The sequence below is a fragment of the Cordyceps militaris genome (genome assembly GCF_000225605.1).
Source record: "Cordyceps militaris CM01 unplaced genomic scaffold CCM_S00004, whole genome shotgun sequence".
Lineage (NCBI taxonomy): Eukaryota > Fungi > Ascomycota > Sordariomycetes > Hypocreales > Cordycipitaceae > Cordyceps > Cordyceps militaris.
Genome location: NW_006271972.1, coordinates 272,611 through 291,694, shown reverse-complemented (window position 1 = coordinate 291,694; position 19,084 = coordinate 272,611). Strand labels below are relative to the sequence as shown.

The 19,084-nt window shown below is 54.4% G+C and overlaps 6 protein-coding genes across 6 annotated transcripts; 3 read left to right on the top strand and 3 right to left on the bottom strand.

Annotated features, from left to right (window-relative positions):
- Nucleotides 1–4,839: 4,839 nt before the first annotated feature.
- On the bottom strand, nucleotides 4,840–7,708 carry CCM_05113 (RSC complex subunit Rsc9; the record flags this gene model as incomplete). Its single annotated transcript, XM_006670259.1, has 2 exons — nucleotides 4,840–4,923; nucleotides 4,985–7,708. The coding sequence occupies 2 exons, from the start codon at nucleotides 7,706–7,708 to the stop codon at nucleotides 4,840–4,842; spliced, it is 2,808 nt and encodes a 935-aa protein (XP_006670322.1).
- A 474-nt stretch (nucleotides 7,709–8,182) lies between these two features.
- Nucleotides 8,183–11,336, top strand: CCM_05112 (uncharacterized protein; the record flags this gene model as incomplete). The annotated part of the gene is made up of 3 exons (XM_006670258.1): nucleotides 8,183–8,374; nucleotides 8,421–9,958; nucleotides 10,694–11,336. The coding sequence occupies 3 exons, from the start codon at nucleotides 8,183–8,185 to the stop codon at nucleotides 11,334–11,336; spliced, it is 2,373 nt and encodes a 790-aa protein (XP_006670321.1).
- Nucleotides 11,337–12,323: 987 nt separating this feature from the next.
- CCM_05111 (DUF500 and domain-containing protein) lies at nucleotides 12,324–13,710 on the bottom strand (the record flags this gene model as incomplete). The annotated part of the gene is made up of 3 exons (XM_006670257.1): nucleotides 12,324–12,387; nucleotides 12,452–13,508; nucleotides 13,674–13,710. 3 exons carry the CDS (start codon nucleotides 13,708–13,710, stop codon nucleotides 12,324–12,326), a joined length of 1,158 nt encoding a protein of 385 aa, XP_006670320.1.
- A 519-nt stretch (nucleotides 13,711–14,229) lies between these two features.
- On the top strand, nucleotides 14,230–15,254 carry CCM_05110 (SNARE protein; the record flags this gene model as incomplete). Its single annotated transcript, XM_006670256.1, has 5 exons — nucleotides 14,230–14,240; nucleotides 14,320–14,420; nucleotides 14,478–14,486; nucleotides 14,834–14,994; nucleotides 15,096–15,254. The coding sequence occupies 5 exons, from the start codon at nucleotides 14,230–14,232 to the stop codon at nucleotides 15,252–15,254; spliced, it is 441 nt and encodes a 146-aa protein (XP_006670319.1).
- Nucleotides 15,255–15,848: 594 nt separating this feature from the next.
- CCM_05109 (stromal membrane-associated protein) lies at nucleotides 15,849–17,691 on the bottom strand (the record flags this gene model as incomplete). The annotated part of the gene is made up of 2 exons (XM_006670255.1): nucleotides 15,849–17,470; nucleotides 17,574–17,691. The coding sequence occupies 2 exons, from the start codon at nucleotides 17,689–17,691 to the stop codon at nucleotides 15,849–15,851; spliced, it is 1,740 nt and encodes a 579-aa protein (XP_006670318.1).
- A 759-nt stretch (nucleotides 17,692–18,450) lies between these two features.
- On the top strand, nucleotides 18,451–19,018 carry CCM_05108 (methionine-R-sulfoxide reductase SelR, putative; the record flags this gene model as incomplete). The annotated part of the gene is made up of 2 exons (XM_006670254.1): nucleotides 18,451–18,568; nucleotides 18,645–19,018. 2 exons carry the CDS (start codon nucleotides 18,451–18,453, stop codon nucleotides 19,016–19,018), a joined length of 492 nt encoding a protein of 163 aa, XP_006670317.1.
- Between the last annotated feature and the right edge of the window lie 66 nt (nucleotides 19,019–19,084).

Sequence of the window (19,084 nt, the reverse complement as noted above, 5' to 3'; positions counted from 1 at the left end):
GATGCCAGCTCAGCATATAATTGTCTTTTGTCATGCCAAAGTAGGTCAGGTGGTCTCGCTGATGTTTTTTTTTTTTGCGCAGGGGAGTACAGCCTACAGGTAATTACACGGTAAAAAACTCAGAGGCCATGTGCACGTTGGCCGGGGTCGCAAGGACCATCTGTAATCCAGCAGGCGTTCCAATTCTTGGGGTACAAAAGTGGTTTGCCCGCGTTCAGAAAAGGGGCGTCGACGGGCGCACCTATTCGTATGAACTCGTAATGGTCTAGCAAAGTCTTCTAGGCTACATGCCACCCCCTCCTTCGCAAACAATATCCGCGTTGGTGACGTTGCGCAATCGACACTCAGTCAGTCAGCAACAAGTTTTTTTTTTTTCTTTGCAACTCGTTCCTTGCCGATATCGCTGACGTGGCGGGAGTGTTAGCGTGGTGGCTTGAGGAAGGGGGGTGTGTGCACTCTAGACGACGGACTGCACGAATACAGGAGCGCCCAAGCAAACCTCAAATAAAAGCCCCCAACTGGCGCACGCGGGGACAGCAGGCCTGTGCCAATCAATGCCTGTCCAAAGGGAATCACAACTCCGTAAGTATCTCACATTTTGTCTGCCCACCGTAATAAACTATACACTAAGTAATATCCCCATCGCCCTGTTGCCGTTTTGGGTCCCGGCTGTTACGCTGCACTGCGCTGCGGGAGAGATGTGGCGCTGCCTGCCTTGGCCTAGCGCCTTCCCAGCAAGACGGGAGCGCTGCAAGCCTTGCCACTTGGTCCCTGAAAACGGTTCCAAGGCTTCTGGAAACGGTGAGACAAGGCGCAGCCGCCCACCTTGCCTTCCGCATCCCCCTCCCTCCTCCACCACCACAGTTCCACCCCATCGTGACGTGCCGCCCGAGCTGCACATCGTGGGGTTCAAGCGACGAAAAAAAAAAAGCAGGGCCGTTTTTACGCTTCGCCTTGCCGAGATCTAGGATCTTGTTTTATGCTACTCTGCCTCGCCACCGCTAAGCTACATGCGTTGACGACAAGGACACGAGACATGGCCTTGGCTACAGAGGAAGCCGTTTCGCAAACAGATCAAGATTGCCTCTGCGGGCCGTCTTCCGCCTTGTTTTATTCTTCACGATGCCTCCTCTCCTGAGAAAACTTTTTTCTCCATGGCCAGCTGCTTCCGCCCCCAGCCGGCGGCGACCATCCTTCCCCCGCACCAAGTAGAAGCCCGACGATGCGCCCAACCCCAGTCTTCTCCAGACAGACGAATAACGTCGTGCTCGCCTTTTCAGCCTTTTTGCGGCGTTGGAACGCAGCCCTGCCGCGGCCGAGTTGGCACCGTGATGGGTAACTCCCTCGACAAATCGCCGCCCAACGCCGCGTCGCACAAGAACTTCACATGACCTGAAAATTGGTGGTGGTTGCGCTCGTTGCCTCGCTGCTCACGCACGGCTTGCCCGACGCTGGGGTGCCTCGACTGCTGCATGCACAACACCAAGCAAGATGCAGGCCACTCCGGAGCAACATGGCCAGCCACTGTGAAGACGACTTGCGTCGAGAACAGAGGATGCTGTGTTCACAGTTGGGCAACAGCTGCACACTGCGGGCAGATTCGCGGCCAGCTCCTCTAACAAGGAGGCGAGAATTGTCCCGCTGTCTTCAAATGCCTCACTTTAAAGAGTCAGTCACAACATGCCATATTTTTTGGTCGCACAAGAGAAGGCTATCACCAGAAATCTGACAATTGGGGAACTGAAAGTTGGGGAACTCCCAGCATAGTCACAGTCTCTTCGTTTCCAAAGAATCCCGGGCAGCCACTCGACAGACTCTCAAATTTGACACCCTACCCAAGCCATCTGCAGCTAACCTCTAGCTCCGTCGTAAACGCTGCTGCAGCCACGCAGCCATTCGGATGCATTGCATCCCATCCGTGCACCGCACCTCCGCCAGCACCACCGGACAAGATGAGTTGCCCGAGCTATGGGCGTGCATCTACGACGACACTGCTCCCCCACAAATTACTGGGCTTCCAGAAAATTTCTCCTTCCAAAGGTCCTCCCCCGCTCAGCATAGTTAGCTGCTTGCCCTCCATCTCGAAAACTTTTCTTCGCCTGTCGCAAGTGGGCGTCGGTGGCTCTCATCTGGGTCTCGCTAGTGACGGCTCCTAGGCAGCCATATTTCTCGTCCTGTGTATGGACAACATCTTGGAACTTCATGCCCACACCGCAACTGCTTCCACTTTGGCGTCGACATGAATGTATTTGGGCATGATCCGTTGTCGCACTCAACATTTGCCGGCGCAAAGTGATGCCCACCACCACCAGGCCGCTCCTTCGCCTTGTTCGCTCGGACGGTTGCCACACGCTGGCTAATAATACCAAGCTCCAGTTACCAGCTTGCCAGCTGTCCAACGCAAAGCTCAGACTTTCTTCATGCGCCATGAAACAGACACAAAAAGAAGCACCGGGTTTGCATCATTTCAGGTATACCGATCCTTGCTATTCGTAATATTTTTGCAGTCCGCGTGACATACTATCCATGCTCAACACGGAACAGAGCTGGGTTCTCGCTGATGAGCTTATTTCGGGGACCCCCTCCTGATGCCACCAATGTCTCTGTTCCGTTACCGAAGCCGCGAGGCCCGGCGCCGTGACCAGCAACCTAGTCTCTGCCACTCATCCATCATTTCTCAACAAGAGATAGACCCGACTAGCTGGGCACACAGGGATTGCCGCCACTGTCTGGGGCCCAACCCATGCACCATTCTGAGATTCGCCTCTACCGGGGAGCTAGTTCCGGCACTACTTGCTCGTTGAAGACGCCTCAAAAGGAGACAACAGAGCCCCCAGCCAAGGCAACTCATACTGTGACTAGCGACTAGCCGGCCCCAATCGCGGAGACAACGTGGCCTGGGCTGTGTGTTACTGGTATTTGAGCCTTTCATGACTGCCTACTCGGTGTGAAATGACTAGCACAAGAGACAAGGCGCACGTTACGGATGCAAGTACGGATAACTATGCGATGCCAGTAGTAGAGAACAGCCGCCTACCACGGGGCCTCTTCGCCCTGCCAACCACAACCCCTTTACCATGCTGCGCCGAGACACCTCACTAATCCGTATACGTCACAATTACTAAAACGTGGTAGAAATGCTGCCAGGATGAGGAGCTCGACACTGTACTGATAGTCTCCGCAATCGCCGTCATGACGTGTTACAGACGCTGGCTGGATGCAACGCCGTCGATCCGTCTTTGCTACCTTGACATTTCTCATGCAGTCCACAAAAGCCGTCACATCAGCCAAGCCAAGGGGTACACACAGTCAGCTGAGAGAAGGGGGGAGAACAGCATGGCAAGCACACGCGATGGCGCCCTCATATTATTCCCAGGGTTGTCTAGTGGATGATACCATCGGAGAAACCATCTACCAGCACACCTACTCAGTGCCACTGGTGACATCTCTGCTGGCCTACAGAACTAGCGGATTGCCTGATCCAGACATGCCGAGCCAGGGAAGCACTGAAGAGCGATATCGCGCGCCGTCGCTCACAGCAAAGGCTCTTTTCATTTATCTTTTCAACTCAAACATGACTTCTTTTCCGCTCCCCGCGTTGGCGCCAGTAAGAACAAGGAAATGCGCTCCAGTTATTTTTGGATGCAAAAAATCGGGCGAAAGCTGGCGATTGGCTCTTTGTTTGCCCACAATGCATGCACTCCATTTTTTCGGCTCCTCATATTGCGTCAAGCGCGTTTCGTGCCATCGATCTACATCGGAAGGATATTCTAGCATCCTTATTGCTTGGCGAATACTTGTTTGCTAAATCCTGGCATTAGTTCAACGCCCGCTTAACATCGAATCAAAATATCGAATCCATTGACAACGCCCACGACGTCAGGCACCACAAAAACTCTTTGTCCATTTCTTTCGAAGCTTGTTTGCTGAATTTTATTGCTTGAGAACATAACCCTATCCTTTCGCAACTGGACAATGACGTCAATCTCTGCGAAATGGGGTTCAAGTCAAGTTGATGAGCGTTGCGACCCTCAACTTATCCCTGGTCCCTTGTGAATGATGGTGACGACGTGTATGTACGATGTCAGGCTACTGGCTTCGACGACCTTCTGCCGGACCGACGTACCTCATCGGTGTAGAAAGAACTGTTTTCCTAGGAGTAATAAAGAGTGTGCTCATACCACGTATTGGGCTTTTCTGATCCACTCAGTAGCTTAGGCGCGCGCGACTACGCACGGATTGCTTTGGGGTCCTTAAATACTCTCGATACTAGGGTTCGATGAAACAAAGGATCTCTTGCGCAGGTGCGTACGGGCCAGGTGGAGGGATCTAGTATAAATGTTTGCCTGGCAGCGATGCGAGTTTTAGACGACCATGGTTACAAGGTTGCCATGTCGCTCAACAATGCTTAGTTTCGCTCTTTGCTTCGCCTTGTTTTCCTTGCTCTACTTTGTGTTCTCTACTTTTTCGTTACTGCCTCTCTTGCATAGGGATGGGCTGACGACCTTGGCGTTTGGCGCGTGGTCGGCACTCAAAATGTCCGGTGCTTGACCTAGACTGCATCACTCTAGATCAAGAAACAAAACAATACATCGATTGGTATACTCGTACAAATTCTAGTCTCTCCGTGCGGCTAAACCGACGAGTTTGAGCGCCAATCCATGCTCACTCTACCTCCTCCCAGCTGCCTGGGTTGCGTCGGTGCGCGTTGCAAAACACAAAATGAAACTGAAATAGCCATTAAAATAAAACCAGGTAGGCACCGCGCTCCAGATACGCCATTGACAACTTCGCCCTTCGTTCCGGCATCGCTCAACAAGTGATAAACCCGCCATGGCTTTACTCGTCGTTGTCCTCGTCATCATCATGGCCAACTTCAACTTCGACCCGGATCAAGTCGAGTAGGGAAGCAATGTACGGGCTCTGCGTCACATTTATTAGTATTCATTCGCAACAGCAGCTGATTTGGCATTGGGCAACTCACCAGTGGTCTATTTTCGGCCAACAACTCGTACAGACGTGGCGTCGAGGCGCGGAACAAGCGCTCGTTCCATCCGCCCTTTTCCTCCGTGTTGCGCTGCTGCTTGACCAGTTCCTCCTCCGCCTCTGTCTTGACAATGTTGCGCGCAATGTTGCGCAGCACCAACACCGCGCTGAGCGGGATGCCGGCAGCCTGGGGGGGCGCCTGCGGATTGCGCTCATCCCGCACAGTCACAGTTTCCTCAAAAGTAACCGGCATCGTCTTGGCTGGCACAATCCACTTCTTGGGCGGCGCGACGCCGTCGATATTGACACCCGCAGAGCTAGAAATGACACCAGAGATGTGACTTGTGACGTGGCGGGCAAAGTCGCGGAGATGCATCTTTGTCGGCTTGGCGTGTTTTTTACATTCGCCCCAGGTACACACGAAAGGTTTCTCGGCGTTTTCAAACTTCCCGTCGTTGTCACTAGCAGCCTCCAGATGTGTGGTCAGAATGTGGTGCCACATCTGTTCCGTCCTAAGGAAAAAGTGGCCACACTTTGCATTGCGGCGAGTCGGGTCACTTGCCCAAAGACAGCGTCCGTATTCTTTGCCATCGAGTGTCAGTGGATTAGGCCGAGCACGGATGCCATGGATGATAAATTTTTGGCCATCGCCATTTGCGCGCACTTGCGCGTTGGAACCCTTGTAGACGGCCGTACTGTTTCTGATGAAGTCGGCGGGTGTAATCATCTGCTGCTGCATGTCCTTGAGAGGAGATGAAAAGGCGGCCTGGTATGCTTGCCAGGCAGCCAGCTGAGTGACAAATGAAGAGCCGTCCTCGTCAAAGAATGACTTGACCCACTGGTGCACCCTATCGGGCTCTTCCAGTTTCAGCATCTCCTGTAGGAGGTCCTCGGGCATGGGCGCCACTTCATCGCGGGCCGGTAGTCGCTCCTCTGGAGCCAAGATGAAATCATACTGGACCTTGCGGGCACCATGGGCTAGAAGGCGCACAAGTTGATCGACAAGTCCCTCTGGGTGCGTGGAACGCATCAAATTGTCCAAGTTAGGAACAACAGCTGTGTACTGGTACAAGAAGTCGAGGCAGGCATCAATAAGCTCATCATCATTCAATAATAACCAGCTTGTGATTCGCTGTAGAATGTCGCCAGGGACTTCGTTGAGCAGATTAGTGGTCTCCAGGTTCATGGAGATGCGGCCTAGCGCACGCAACGCGCTCAGAATGGTACCACGGTCATCCGAAGTCATCTGCGCCAGGAGCGTCCTGTATAAGGGGTCATCCGGGTCCAATACCATAAATGACGTGATCTGCTCAGCAATGTCGAGAACCATATGCTTGATTTCCACGAGTGAGTCCTTCTCAGGCAAATGTAAAACAATGCAAATTAGGTCCTTGACTGGAGGGAACTCAGACATGTTGTGCGCGTTTTCGGGTAGTGTGACCATGTTGCGTATCGTTAAAATGGCCTCGGTAATGAGCACCATTCGGTCAAAGTACTCTCCGGTTTGGAGGATGTCAGGCGTGCTCTTTTCAACCAGGTTTCCGATTCTCTCCAGGATATCTGGAGTTCCATAATTGCCATCCAAAACACCCAGTTCCGAAGACTCCTCCTCGGGATCCCAAGAGACTTTCCAGTTGACGAAGTAAAAGAGCCCTCCGACTTCAAGAGCTTTCTCAACGAGGCCCTCGGCTAGGCCAGGGAAGGAATCAAACTTGTACTTGTCACCACGCTCAAAGGAAATTTTGACGAGGTGATTCAGTGCGAAAGCCTGCTCGGTAGGTATTCGTGATCTCAGAGCATTCAGACAGCGGGTATAGATATTTGGGCCGTCAAAGCCGGTTCCAGGAAGCATAGGTTGGCGGGGCTCCGGCAAGGCGCGATATGACAACCGTGTCCGGGGAAATTCGCTCGGCGCATTGCTAGGTGTCGCGACGGGTCGCAATTGCAGAGGCTTCACGTGTCGGGGTTGGTAGGCTGTTACTGAGGTGGACGTATTTTCAGGCTTCGGCGGGTGGTGTGCGATGGAGGGACCGCGAGCGTGCATGCCTGGTTGTCCTTGCATGCCTGGGTGACCCTGGACTTGAGGGGAGTTGGCTGTAGCATGTTGACTCGTGGTCTGTCGTGTGATTCTGCTGGGGCCGGTGTCAGGCTGAAAGATGACACGTTGGGCAGGGGCTTCTCGCAAACCGCGCGAGGCTCTGGCACTGGAAACAACGTCGGCGGTAGGACGTTCGCGCACGGGTGTTCCGTCATCTCCAGAGGCAGCAGAGTCATTGCCTGCCACATTGCTATCTCTCTTGCCTCTAAAGTTTTCTCGAGTTCTCATTAAGAGGCCGGCACCTTTGGCAGTGACATCTTCGAGGATATCTTTTGGGGGGGGCTCCTTCCCGTATACCGTCTTGATTTCGTAGGCCGCCAAATTCTTGTAAAACTTTTCCTTGAGCGCAAAGGCTGTCGACGCTTCGTTGTTGGAGAAGAGACCGAGTTCAGCAGCCATGCGACGCCACGCCAATTTTTCTTCCGAGACTTTGTCGTAGCCGCCGCTAGCAACAATATGGTTGAAAACTTTGTAGAGATCGAGATGAATCAGACCAACCTTGGGCTCGGGGTCCAAGACGGTGCCACGGTTGTTGTGAAATTCCTTAAGCTTCTCCATGAACTCTTCATATTCTGGCGTACGGTCGATGGAATGAGGCGCCACCTCTTCACTGGAAGTCGCCATTGTGATAACGGCTTCAAATTAGAAGCGAGCTTCCAGAGAAATCTACTTCTGGTTGGTCGAGGGCGGCGCAAGACGGGCGTTGCGCGCAATCCGCGAGTTGGACGCGCTCGTATCCGCCGCTGATATGCGGTTGAAAGTCGGATGGTCGCGCTGGCCTCGTGCGCCAATTGCGATTGGGCAAGGTCAGGATGCAGATGCTATCAAAGGTTGTGCTGTACTTGACGGGCGCATAGCTAGCTCGAAAGTGACAGGGAGACGTGTTGCGCGCTGGCGCGACGAAAATCAGGCGGGCAGACTCTGGCTCCACGTGACCCACAGCCAATCGGCAGCTCTTCCGTCTTGAGGCAAGAGCAGATTGTCGCTGTTTGCATTGGTGAGAAACAAAGAAATCATCCAAGACGAACATCTTCGTTGCGATTTGGTCAAGATACATCTCGTACCCGCAATTCGCCGTGATCGAGTCAGTACTGCACCATGGCGCAGCAAGCTCACCCAGTTTCGTACGCGCCGCTCAAGAAGTTAGAGCTCAAGACTGGCTCTACCTACAAGGTGTTTATACCAAATCACAATGCAAGGCAAATGTCATTCTCATTACAGCGATTTCAACCTGGCTCCTCAAATCATGACGTTCTCATACTTGTGGTCCATAATGATAGGAAGCCCCTCGTAAGCAATGAGCCTGGGAGTCAATTCTCCTGCTAACATCAGTCAGATTTCCATTCGATTGATGGATGTTTTGCGGAATCCAAGCATTGCATCCAACGTGATATCAGCCGATACATCAACGTCTGTCATATGCGTAAAGATACCTAGCCCAGACTGTACGATTTTCGCACACTTCGAGGAGGCCAGAGACTGCCATGTCTGCCTCTCCGTGCTCGAAGGAGTCGGTTTCCCTATAAGCAGCAGCCTACAATCTTCGTCTATTAGTCTAGTCGACCCGGCTATTCGCACAAGCTCGGATAGTATCGCACCGATGAGATTATCCTCAGTCATGAGCTTCCCGTCCTCGCGCCAGCCCGAGCTCTCCCCTTGCGGCCAACTCCCGCGAGTCGCCAGCAATAGCCTCGTTGATCCGTTTAGCAGCTATTCGCTACAAAGAACAGTCTCGGTTCCGTCACAAAACTTCAGTAGCTCATTGATGTCAACTACAGCGTCGCAGCTTCCAGTCGACCTCAATCCTTACAACCACTTCGCCCCCGACAGGCCCGCGCCACTCGGTAATCTCTCTTCACAAGACGTATATTTAGGGGATTCACATGTGGCAAATACTAGACTGGAAAAATTGCCTTGGAATCCAACACCAAGCATGACGCCAGCAAGATCGAATCCACCGCCACATCAGTTTCTCCCACCACACAGTGGCAATACTAGTATGAGAAGCAGTCTTGCCGTAGAACAACTAGACCCCGACGCTCTTTGCAAAGCCTCCGACTTCCGACAGTACATGCCTCAGGCGCGCAGTCTACCTTTCACGAAGACCAGTCGCAAAGTAGGGGAATCCAACACTGCCACCACGTTTAGCGCTACCAAGCGCAAAACCGTCGGTAATGCGGATTTGAAAACGGAATCCGATAAGGATATATCTGCTAGTGTGCCAGGCAAACGGCAAAAGGCTACCAAAAGGTCGGCAGAAGCCCAAACGGATGCATCGCGCCGTCAAAAATCGGCACGAGTTGAAAGCCAGTCAACCGGCGACCGCAAGATCGTAAATAGAAAACGTACAACAGTAGCAACATTGCCAGCGCAGAAGAAATCACCCGCAAAGAAAGCTAGCAAAAGCTCTTCGTCCAAAGTTACATCATCGACCAAGACAAGGTCACCGGATGTGGCTCCGACTGCAAAACAGAAAGGAAAAAGGTTGACTGCAAAGAAAATACAGCATGGGGAAAAGGCCACGAAAGTCACAGCGTCAACACCATTTGCAACGAGCGCCGCGGCTAGCGTCATGAGCGCGGCTAGTTTCAAAAGCACCAACTGTACAGAGATATCCCCACCGCCTCTGAATGTATCAAGAAATTCAAAGAAAGGCACCAGTACCGGATCAAATCTTTCTAGTCAACATCCAGGATTGGAAGCCGGGTCTGATTCTACGCTCCTAGTAACAGAAGCGACGGTTCTCGATGCTCTGAACAAGATGACGTCGAGAATAATAGATCAGTACGAAGCAGATATCGAATATGGGCTGAACCGGTTCGAAATCGCCCAATACTATGTGGACAATCTATACAACACTCGCTTGGAATTTTGGTATGATAAATTGACAAAGTTGGGGGGCACATGCTCTCCATGTCTGGCAGCCAATATCGTAGGCACCATGTAAAATTTATTTGAAAGAACCTTTACATCATGGACTTGAAATAAATAATATTGCTTGGCTCGACGGCTAGCGTCTCATGACTCACTTAGTCCGGCGCATTTACTAATAAATTGCAAACTCTACATTTTAATATTTTCCAACAGCCGTCTTCCCGTGACTTCGTAGACAGAGTCTCCTTCCTGGGTGCCTGCTCTGAAATATTTCATCCTTCCTGGGTGCCTGCTCTGAATTATTTTCTCCTTACCCATCACTTCCTCTTCCTACCTACCTAGGTGCCTTTGGGTATTCCTGGTGCTCTTTCACTCTATCGTCGGTAACTTGGCGTATGTATAACAAGGTTGTACAAAACGGCATTTCTGCTTGTATTGCTTTTTCGTTAGCAATAACGATCAGCCAGTAACAAACCCCGGTCTGCATCAGCCATCGACTCGGTCAGAAACTCGCCAACCAAGGCTACTACGAGCCGGCTTGTATCACCCATCCCTAGTTTTCTGATCACCTCCGCCGGTACCCTCAATACAGCGGCACATCAAGCATCCTTGCGCTCCATCGGCGGTTAATTTGATCAGTCTGCATCATCTACTACTAAGCATTTTGCATTCTGTACTTTTTTCAAACGTCTGCATCTCTTCTCTCCGACATCGGACCCTTACGACAACGATAAGCCACGACGGGAACCGCATCATGCCGTCGTCCATGGCGCTACGAAGCAGCCGCTCGCCACCTTCTCAGGTGAAGCCGGCTCAAAAGATTATGGAGCATACCAACCGCGTTAAGAAGCGGTCGAAAAAGCAGTCGAAAAAGGAGTCGAAAAAGCAGTCGCAGGCTTCTCTCGACGTCAAGAACCCTGCTAAGAAGCTCTGGGTCTGCCGCCGCGACGGCCGCTGCGAGCTCTTCCCCGACATGGACCCCGACGACGTCAGCGTCGCCCGCGTCAGTGCCCAGTTCCGGCTATTTCAGACCATCCAGGCGCAGGCCGACGACAAGCCCGACCACGTCCTCCAGTGGGGCGAGTCCCGGAACGATGGGCTTATTGTCTGGAGCAAGTTCGCCTCCAAGACCCGCCGCCGCAAGGGCAAGCTCAGCTTCGTCGTGCCCGTCGACGGCAACACGGACCATGAGCTGCGAGAGCGCCTGGTCCGCGCCATGGAAAAGGCCTGCGCGAACCCAGAGGGCCGTCTTCACAGACTCGGCTACACAAGGGTCATCGAGTACAGCAACGTCGACAATGAGGTTGAATGGCACATTGTCAAAGCACGCAAGCCCTCCACGCGACTAAATTCGACTCCGGCCGCCATGAAAGCCTAGAAGGCTAAAAATGGATACTGGGTGCCTTGGTAATGGACAATCACGTCTATCGCAGTTTGGAATCACGACGATGGCAGAAGCGTCTTGAATTTCAGCTACAATGTGGTTGAGTCTTTGCCTTTGTTCACCCCCCCCCCCCCCCTGGGTATACTCTCTGTGTTTTCTTTTCTGTTTTCGTTGTCTTTATTGGATTTCTGAATCTCTTGTGGCTTTCTTGGAGGACGCTGTGACTCATCGCTGTCTATTTGGATGGCGTCACTGTTTGTGCTTGTATTTCTTTGTCTTGATACCCCAGTGCCAGCTTTACCGTTGGCCTTTTTTTGTAATGGTAGTGAGTTTATTGTTTGTTCTAGAGATACCCAGGTAATAAAATTCTGCGCATAACTTTCGAGGTTCAATGAAGTATTACTTTGTCTTGAGGAAGGTTGCAGATGTCAAACACTTGCACACTTGTCCATTCTCTCCTCTCTTTCACCAACCAGGATCTGTACGCCACCACGTTACGATTCCGTTGCGCAAGGGTCAATATAATCAATTCTGTTCTAATCATTTTCATTACGAACCGACGTCTGCGTGAGCAGCGGCTCGTCCAGAGACTTGTCATCAATGAAGAATGCTCGCAGTTCTTTCTTTTTTTCCTCGTCATATTCATCATCGATCCTCTAATCTGACCTCTGGCCATGCTTCAGCAAAATTTCATTTCATCTCAGAGCTAGCGAGAAGAAAGTAGCACCGGTCCGTCGCTAGGTCAGATTACTAGACTGCCAGCTTTCGTGGAGGTGAAATGGTATCATTCTCGCTAACAAACTCGTCAAAGGAGAAATAGTAGACAGAAGGAAGAACAAACAAGAGACAAGAAACATGAGACAAGAAACAAGATCAACAATGATGAAGAAAACTTCGTTGCCCAAAACAAAATCTGCAAGACCGTGAATCAGGCCAGGATAAAAAGCATGGCACATCAACTCATTTTCCTCCCTGTTCGACCTACGCCCTCATCTTTACGTAATTGCTGGGGAATATACCGTGCTTTGTACCAACCATGCCGGTCCTATTTGTTTCTTGTTAGCGTTTTCTGTTCCCTGCGAGAATGGACGAGACGAGTCATAGCATACCACCAGTCATTGTCGCTGTCCGTCTTCTTCAGTACCGTGATAACGTCGCCCTTTTTGAAGCCCAAGTCGCCGGGCTGATCGGCGTCAAAGTTATAGAGCGCAATAGCCTCGTTTTTGTTTAGCGAGGCGGCTGTGTTGAATGTGGGTTTCGGGGCCGAGGGGCGGCCGGGGCCCTGCTTGCGGTCCGAGGGCGGGTTGTCGTAGTAGCCATTGTTGTTGCTGTTGTGGTGGTTCTCGGTAGCGTGGTTCGAGGAAAAGGTGCCTGCTCTCGCCGGGGCGTTGTAGCCCGAGGGTCGGTCGTAGACGTCGTCTTGCCAGGTGCTCGTCCGTCGGGGGCCCGCCGGCCCGTTGCCGCCGGCGCCAAAGTCGTCGCGGCTGTCGCTGTAGGTGGGCACATCATTGTACATGGACTCATCGCTCATGCTGGCGCCGCCGCGCATGCCACTAAAGATGCGCGAGTTGAGGACGTTCATGAGCGGGCCGGCCTGCGGCGGGGGCGAGACGGCGCCGGTGAGGAGCTGCTGGGCAGTGTACCGGGTACCGTAGAGCTTCTCGTTGGCGTCGCGGCGCTCGATGATAGCAGATCCCTCGAGGGAGACACCAGCAAAGAGGCCCTTTGTCTTGGAGTAGCTAAAGATGCCGGCGACACTCTTGAGGGAGGCGGCACCGGCGGCTTCGGCGTTGCGGCCGACGGGGCCGGCGGCCAGGGACACGTTGCCGCCGAGCGTAAGGGAGCCGGCCTGCGCAAAAGTCTTGACGGCGCTGGCATCATTGAGGATGAAGACGAAGTCGGTCAGCTCAAACCCGATTTGGCCGCCAAATCCGGCGCCAGCCGTGGCAATGGCGCTGGGCGCGCTCCAGGAGCCGTCGGGTAGGCGCGCGACGACGAGGCCACTTCCGAAGCGGCCGGAGCCGAGGAAGCCGGCCTTGAGCACGGTGATGATAGCCAGGCCCTTTGCGTTGGCGAGGATCGAGGGCGGAATCACCTTTTCGGGGCCAAAAGCCTGCCGCGGGTTGACGAAGGAGGCGAGAATCTTGCCGCACTTTTTGCACTCCGCTGCAGCAGAGGGAAAAGGGTTACGAGGTCAGTACTGATCGTTATTAAGCAAGATGGCGAGTTCGCATTTGGATTGTGCGCGGCTTGGCGCGGGCAAAATGGCCGCACGCGAGGCCGCACGAGCGCACACGCTCGCGCACAAGTAGGTGACTTCTGTCTACTCACATTGCAAGTTGGAGGGGAGGGGGTTATTGATGCCCATATTTGCGAGTTTACGTGTCAAGGATACAAGAGTTGTTGAAGAGGGATTTGGTAACGTTCGCTCGAGAGGTCGAACCTGTTTGGACCGAACAGGACAGCTATCGTTCGTTCAAAAGGCCGCGTCGAAGTTCGGCCGAATTGGTTTGTGGAGGCGGGGTGAAACGACGGGTGAGAGCCCTGCGCGCGGAGGAGTCGCTTTACGATATTGGAGTGCGACGGAGATTGGAGGAGGGGCGACGAGGGGTTAGGTCGGGAGGTTTAAAAATCACCAAGAATGAATGGCTGCTGCGCAAAAAGAAAAAAAAACACAGAAATGTTAAGAAGGGAGTTTCAAGGAAAAGAAGGGCAAGTGTGCTGAAGACAGAGGTGGTGCCAAAACCCGATGTCATTGAAGAAAGGTGGTGCCCAGCCCGCCCAGCCCCGCCACGCTGGGCTGGGGCCGCGTGGATTGTGGCGGTGCGCGACAATGGACGGCGGCGTTTGAACCTACAATGGCAGCGAGACGTCACAGCAAGTTATCATGGCCAGGACGTAAGATCAACGCGATTCGAGTGTCGGTGCATTCTCGCTCGCGTTCACAATGTCCGGCTGCTCGGGGACACTTTTGTAGTCTAGACTCGGGGCGTGGTAAGCGAACCGCTGAGGATATTGGGCCTTTGAGTGGTGACGTTATCGCCGCTGTAGTGTTTAGCAGTCTGTGCCTGCAAAAAGGTACCTAGCGCCGCTGGGGGCCAACTTGGCTGTTGCGCCTGACTGTGGCTGTTCCAGCGTACCTAGGTAGGTAGTGCATCGGGGGTGGCTTTACGTTTCGGCATTGCTTCATGCACCTCTTCCCTACCACTCTACACACCACCAATCACCAAAAGACACAGTCATCTGCAACGACCAAGACGCCCGGCGCGGCTGAATCAGCGATACAAGCACACATCTGCCTATTATTCCTTTACCCGCGATACCGCCAGCGGCCATCCTCCATCCATCGAGATCCAAACCGCCGACCCCTTCCCCCCCAGACGCCTCCTTCTCCAACCTCGGCACAATACACACGGCCAACGACCAATACCCCCGTCATCCCTCATCAAACATCGCGCGCCTTTAACCAGGGCGAAACAAAAAAGATACAGCAAGCGCCGCCGCCGCCGCCGCCGCCATGTCCGAGTCCTACGAGCGCGAGCGCCAAAACAACTCCCGCCTGGACGAGCTGTCAGCCAAGGTGTCGGCCCTGCGCGGCGTCACCATTGACATTTACGATAATGCGCGCGCGCAAGACGTCATCGACAACACGGTACGTTTTCTCCCCCCGGCGCCTCCATGTCGAGGGCTCCCTCGCCAACCGGTAGAAGACTTCGTCTTGCTAATTTGCCCCCCCCTCGTGCTCCTTTCTAGTCCGAGACGTTCTCCTCCATGGGAACCCAGATGCGAGGCTCGGCCGGCCGCCTGACGCGCATGGCCGCCTCGGGCAACAAGGTCGCCATCCTGAAGCTCTCGGCCATCTTGATTGGCGTCTTCATCTTTTTATACTATGCGGTGCACATGTTTCTCTAAAGTGGAGATAGAAAACACAAGCACAGCCGAAATACGCAATGATGGGGTGCGAAAGAGGCGAGACGACAACAGAATACCTACGGGCGTCGTACGGAGGAGATTTAGTTCACGCTACATTGCACCGGGCAGTAGAGACTCGAGTATAGTCTATGAATGAGCCGGTACGAGTGTCGTCCCGAACTAGGGGGGCGCAGGTTATATATCCACGGGCATCGGTACGGCGTTGATCCTATTTTTAGTATTTCGAAATCCTCGGTTGAATATACAACAGTCTTTTTAGTTTAAATTCGTTGCATTTTTTTTAACTTCCATTCTTCTCATTCTAGTCCAGTCCCTTCACTGCAACAGCTTCAAACATTCGCGAATTTCTTCTTCTTTCTCGTAGCTATACCGTATACCTAGGATACTTGGTTATAAAAGAATACGCAAAAAAAACGCCCCGTGTACATGCTTGCCCACTCCCAAATGCCCTCCTTGTTTTCCGCCCGTGTTTATAAACGAAAGTATGCAAACCCCCAGAACCAAGATACGAGACCCCTCTCCGCTATTCAAGGAAAGTGCCTCCCCTCCTCTATCAGCGACTTATTCCTGGCTCTACTGCCAAACGTTGGAAAAGAGATCATCGTCACCACCAAAGCCCCCAGCCTTGGGCGCGGCCGACGTTGTCGTCGTCGTCGTCGTCTGGCCGTCCATGCCGGTGCTGCTCGCCCAGCCACCAAACTCCTCATCCGCCGTCACCTTGGGTGCGGGGCTGAAGCCGCCACCCGTGCCGGGCACAATAGCCGTGTTGGTAAAGGCACTGCTGCTCATGCTGCCACCCCAACCCATGTCGCTGCTGACAGCAGGCTTGCTGACCACCGCCGCCGCAGCGGGGTGGGGTGCCGCGGGTACGGGCGGGGTGCTGGCCGCCGCGGGTGTCGCCCACTCATTGCCGCCCCAGGCGTCGAGGCCAGACAGGCCGCCGCCGCTGAAGCTACCTCCCGTGTTGCTGGTGGCGACGGCGGCGGAAGCGGGCTTGCTCTGCGGTGCCGAGAGGTTGAAGACGGAGCTTGTGGATGCGGGCTGCTGCGGCTTCTGGTAAGCGGTGGGGGAAATGGGCGGCGGCGAGGACTGCGACACGGGGGCCGACAGGTCAAAGAGATCGCCCATGGCGGAGGAAGACGACGTGGTAGCCCGCGCGGGTTTGGAGGGAGCGGGAGCGGAAGCCACGGGGCTGGCAAAGTCACCGAAGCCACCGCTAGACGAGGCTGCGAAATGGCTGTTGTTGCTGTGGAAGCCGCCGTGATTGGTAGCGGACTGCGGCGGCGCGGGCTTGTTGTCGAAGAAGCTACCGCCGCTCAAACCGCCAAAGGTGCTGGTGCTGCTTTGGGAGGCATGCTGTGAGGCGCGGTGACCGCCGCCCAGGCCGGCAAAGGGGTCCGCGGCCTGCGGCTTCGGGCTCGTCGGGTTCGAGAGGCTCATACCGCCGAATGCATCAGAGAACCCCCCCTGGGAGGCTTGCTGGTGGTGGTGGCCCATGGGTGGCGAGCCCCAACCGCCGGCCTGCTGGCTGTTTTGCTGCTGCTGTACCTGCGGCGGCGGCTTTGGCGCGGCAGCGTATAGTGACAGGATGGACTGTTTCAGGTCCGGCCGGGACTGCGCTTGCGCCGCCGGCGTGCTAGACGGCCGAGGGGGCGCCGAGCTCTCGCCCAAGAAATCGAGTCCCAGCAGCGAGTCCTTGGTCGTTGTCGTCTTTGGCGGTGCCGGCGCCGCTTTCGCGCGAGGCGGTCCAGCATCCGCGCTGCCGCCACCACCACCACCAATAAGGTCCCCGACGGTCGACGGCCGGTCGACCGAGCCCTTGCGCGCCGTCTCCTTCTTATCCACGACCTGCTTTTCCCGCACGAGGCTCAGCGGCACGTCGTCGTCGGCGTCGGCGTCGAGCGTGGCCGGGTCGGGAATCGGCCCGTCCATGACCCAGCGCTTGAGCTCGTACTTTGTTCGGATAAAGTTTTCAATCTTGGCCTCGGAGGGTGCGTGGCCGGCGGCCAGCTTGGCCTCCCAGTACTTGTTGGCGCGCGCGTTGCCCCAGCGCAGCACGCTCTGCAGCTGCTCGTCCGTCCACGAGTCGAGGTCGACCGACTTGACGCGCGAAATGTGCGTGCCCATTCCGCGGTGGATGCCGGAGCAGCGGATGCAGACGAAGACGCCGAGATTCCAGCTCGCCCATCGGGGGTCTGTAGGCGCACCGATAAGGTCAGCATATGGGGTTTTGTTTTTCGTCCTGGTCGTGGTGCTGGCTCAATGGGCGCGGTGTGTACCGGAACCGGGTTCACCTACGCTTGTTCTTCTTGCAGTCGGAGCAAATCTTGTTGGCCTCCAGCTTCAGCAGGTTCTTGAGCGTCACCAGGTTCTGAGCCGCCCGCTCGGCCGCGGGGTTGGGCGCCCGTCTCGACATCGTTAGGTTCCGTGTGTGTGTGTGCGTGGGGATGGGTGTAGATTGTATCCGGAGTGAGGTGCGAGAATGATTGATAAATTGTATCGTGGAAGTGCCAGATTTCGGGCTAAGCTGTTGCCTGGGGACGAATGCCGCAAGTGTTTGGTCTGGTGCCCCTTGAATTATGTGACTGCCTGGGCCTTGGGACACATCCCACCGCTAGTAATTTAGCCACGAGCCGAGTCGCTCCATCGAGAGCTGTGGCGTATGAGTGGCTGGATTTCCACGGCCCACAGTCACAACGGGTTTACCAGTTTGTGAACAGGAACGGGGAATTCTCTTTGTTCTTGTAAATTATTTTGAAATCACTTCTTCTCCTAATCACTTGAGATTGATTAAATGTATCTATTGCTACTCTTTTTCCCTCGATTTGGAAACTTGTGATGAGGTCATCGACCGGTTTGGAGCAATGTTCGCGGTGGCGACATTGCAGTGGGTATACATACCCGTGGCTGAGGCCGAAGCCACCTTAACTTGCAACAATTGATTCCTCAACCTCTAAGCTCTGATTTGTCACTCCAAGTCTAGTTATAAGACAAGCTCAATCTCATCCATCTTGCTTCCTTCTTGCTTCTCAGGCTCCTACATCACCCTATTCCCCTCATGAGATTTAGACCAGTCTTTGCGACATTTGTCCAAACGCTCTCTCACTTTAGACTCCGTACCCCGCCGCCACGAGCCGGGTTGAGTACATTCCATCAAACAATCCCGTTACGTTCCATGTCCGGCATCCCGTTTTTGGGGGCCCTTTTCGGATCATCAGCTTCCAAGTCCTCTGACGACATGTCGTACCCCGATAAGCGAAGCAACGACGAGTGGCGAGCCGTGCTGAACAAGGGTATGTAGCACAGCCATGCCCCCCCGCATATCTCATCTCATCTACAACCAGATGCTAATCAACCCTCCCGCAACAGAGCAGTTCCGCGTCCTGCGCGAAAAGGGCACGGAGCGCCCCGGCACCGGCAAGTACGACAAGCACAGCCCGGACGCGGGCGTCTACACCTGCGCTGGCTGCGAGGCGCCCCTCTACAAGGCCAACCACAAGTTCCAGTCCGGCTGCGGCTGGCCGGCCTACTACGACAGCATCCCCGGCGCCGTGACGCGGCACGAGGATCGCACGCTCGGCATGGCGCGCACCGAAATTGTCTGCACGAACTGCGGCGGACACCTTGGCCACGTCTTCAAGGGCGAGGGCTACGCGACCCCGACGGACGAGCGCCACTGCGTCAACAGTGTCAGCCTCAACTTCACCGAGGATGAGAACAAGACCAAGGAAAGCAAGGCGTGATGGGCGGCCGTGAAAGGCATATTGCAGGTGTGTTGCAGATGTATTATGATGTAGATTGAGTTTTTC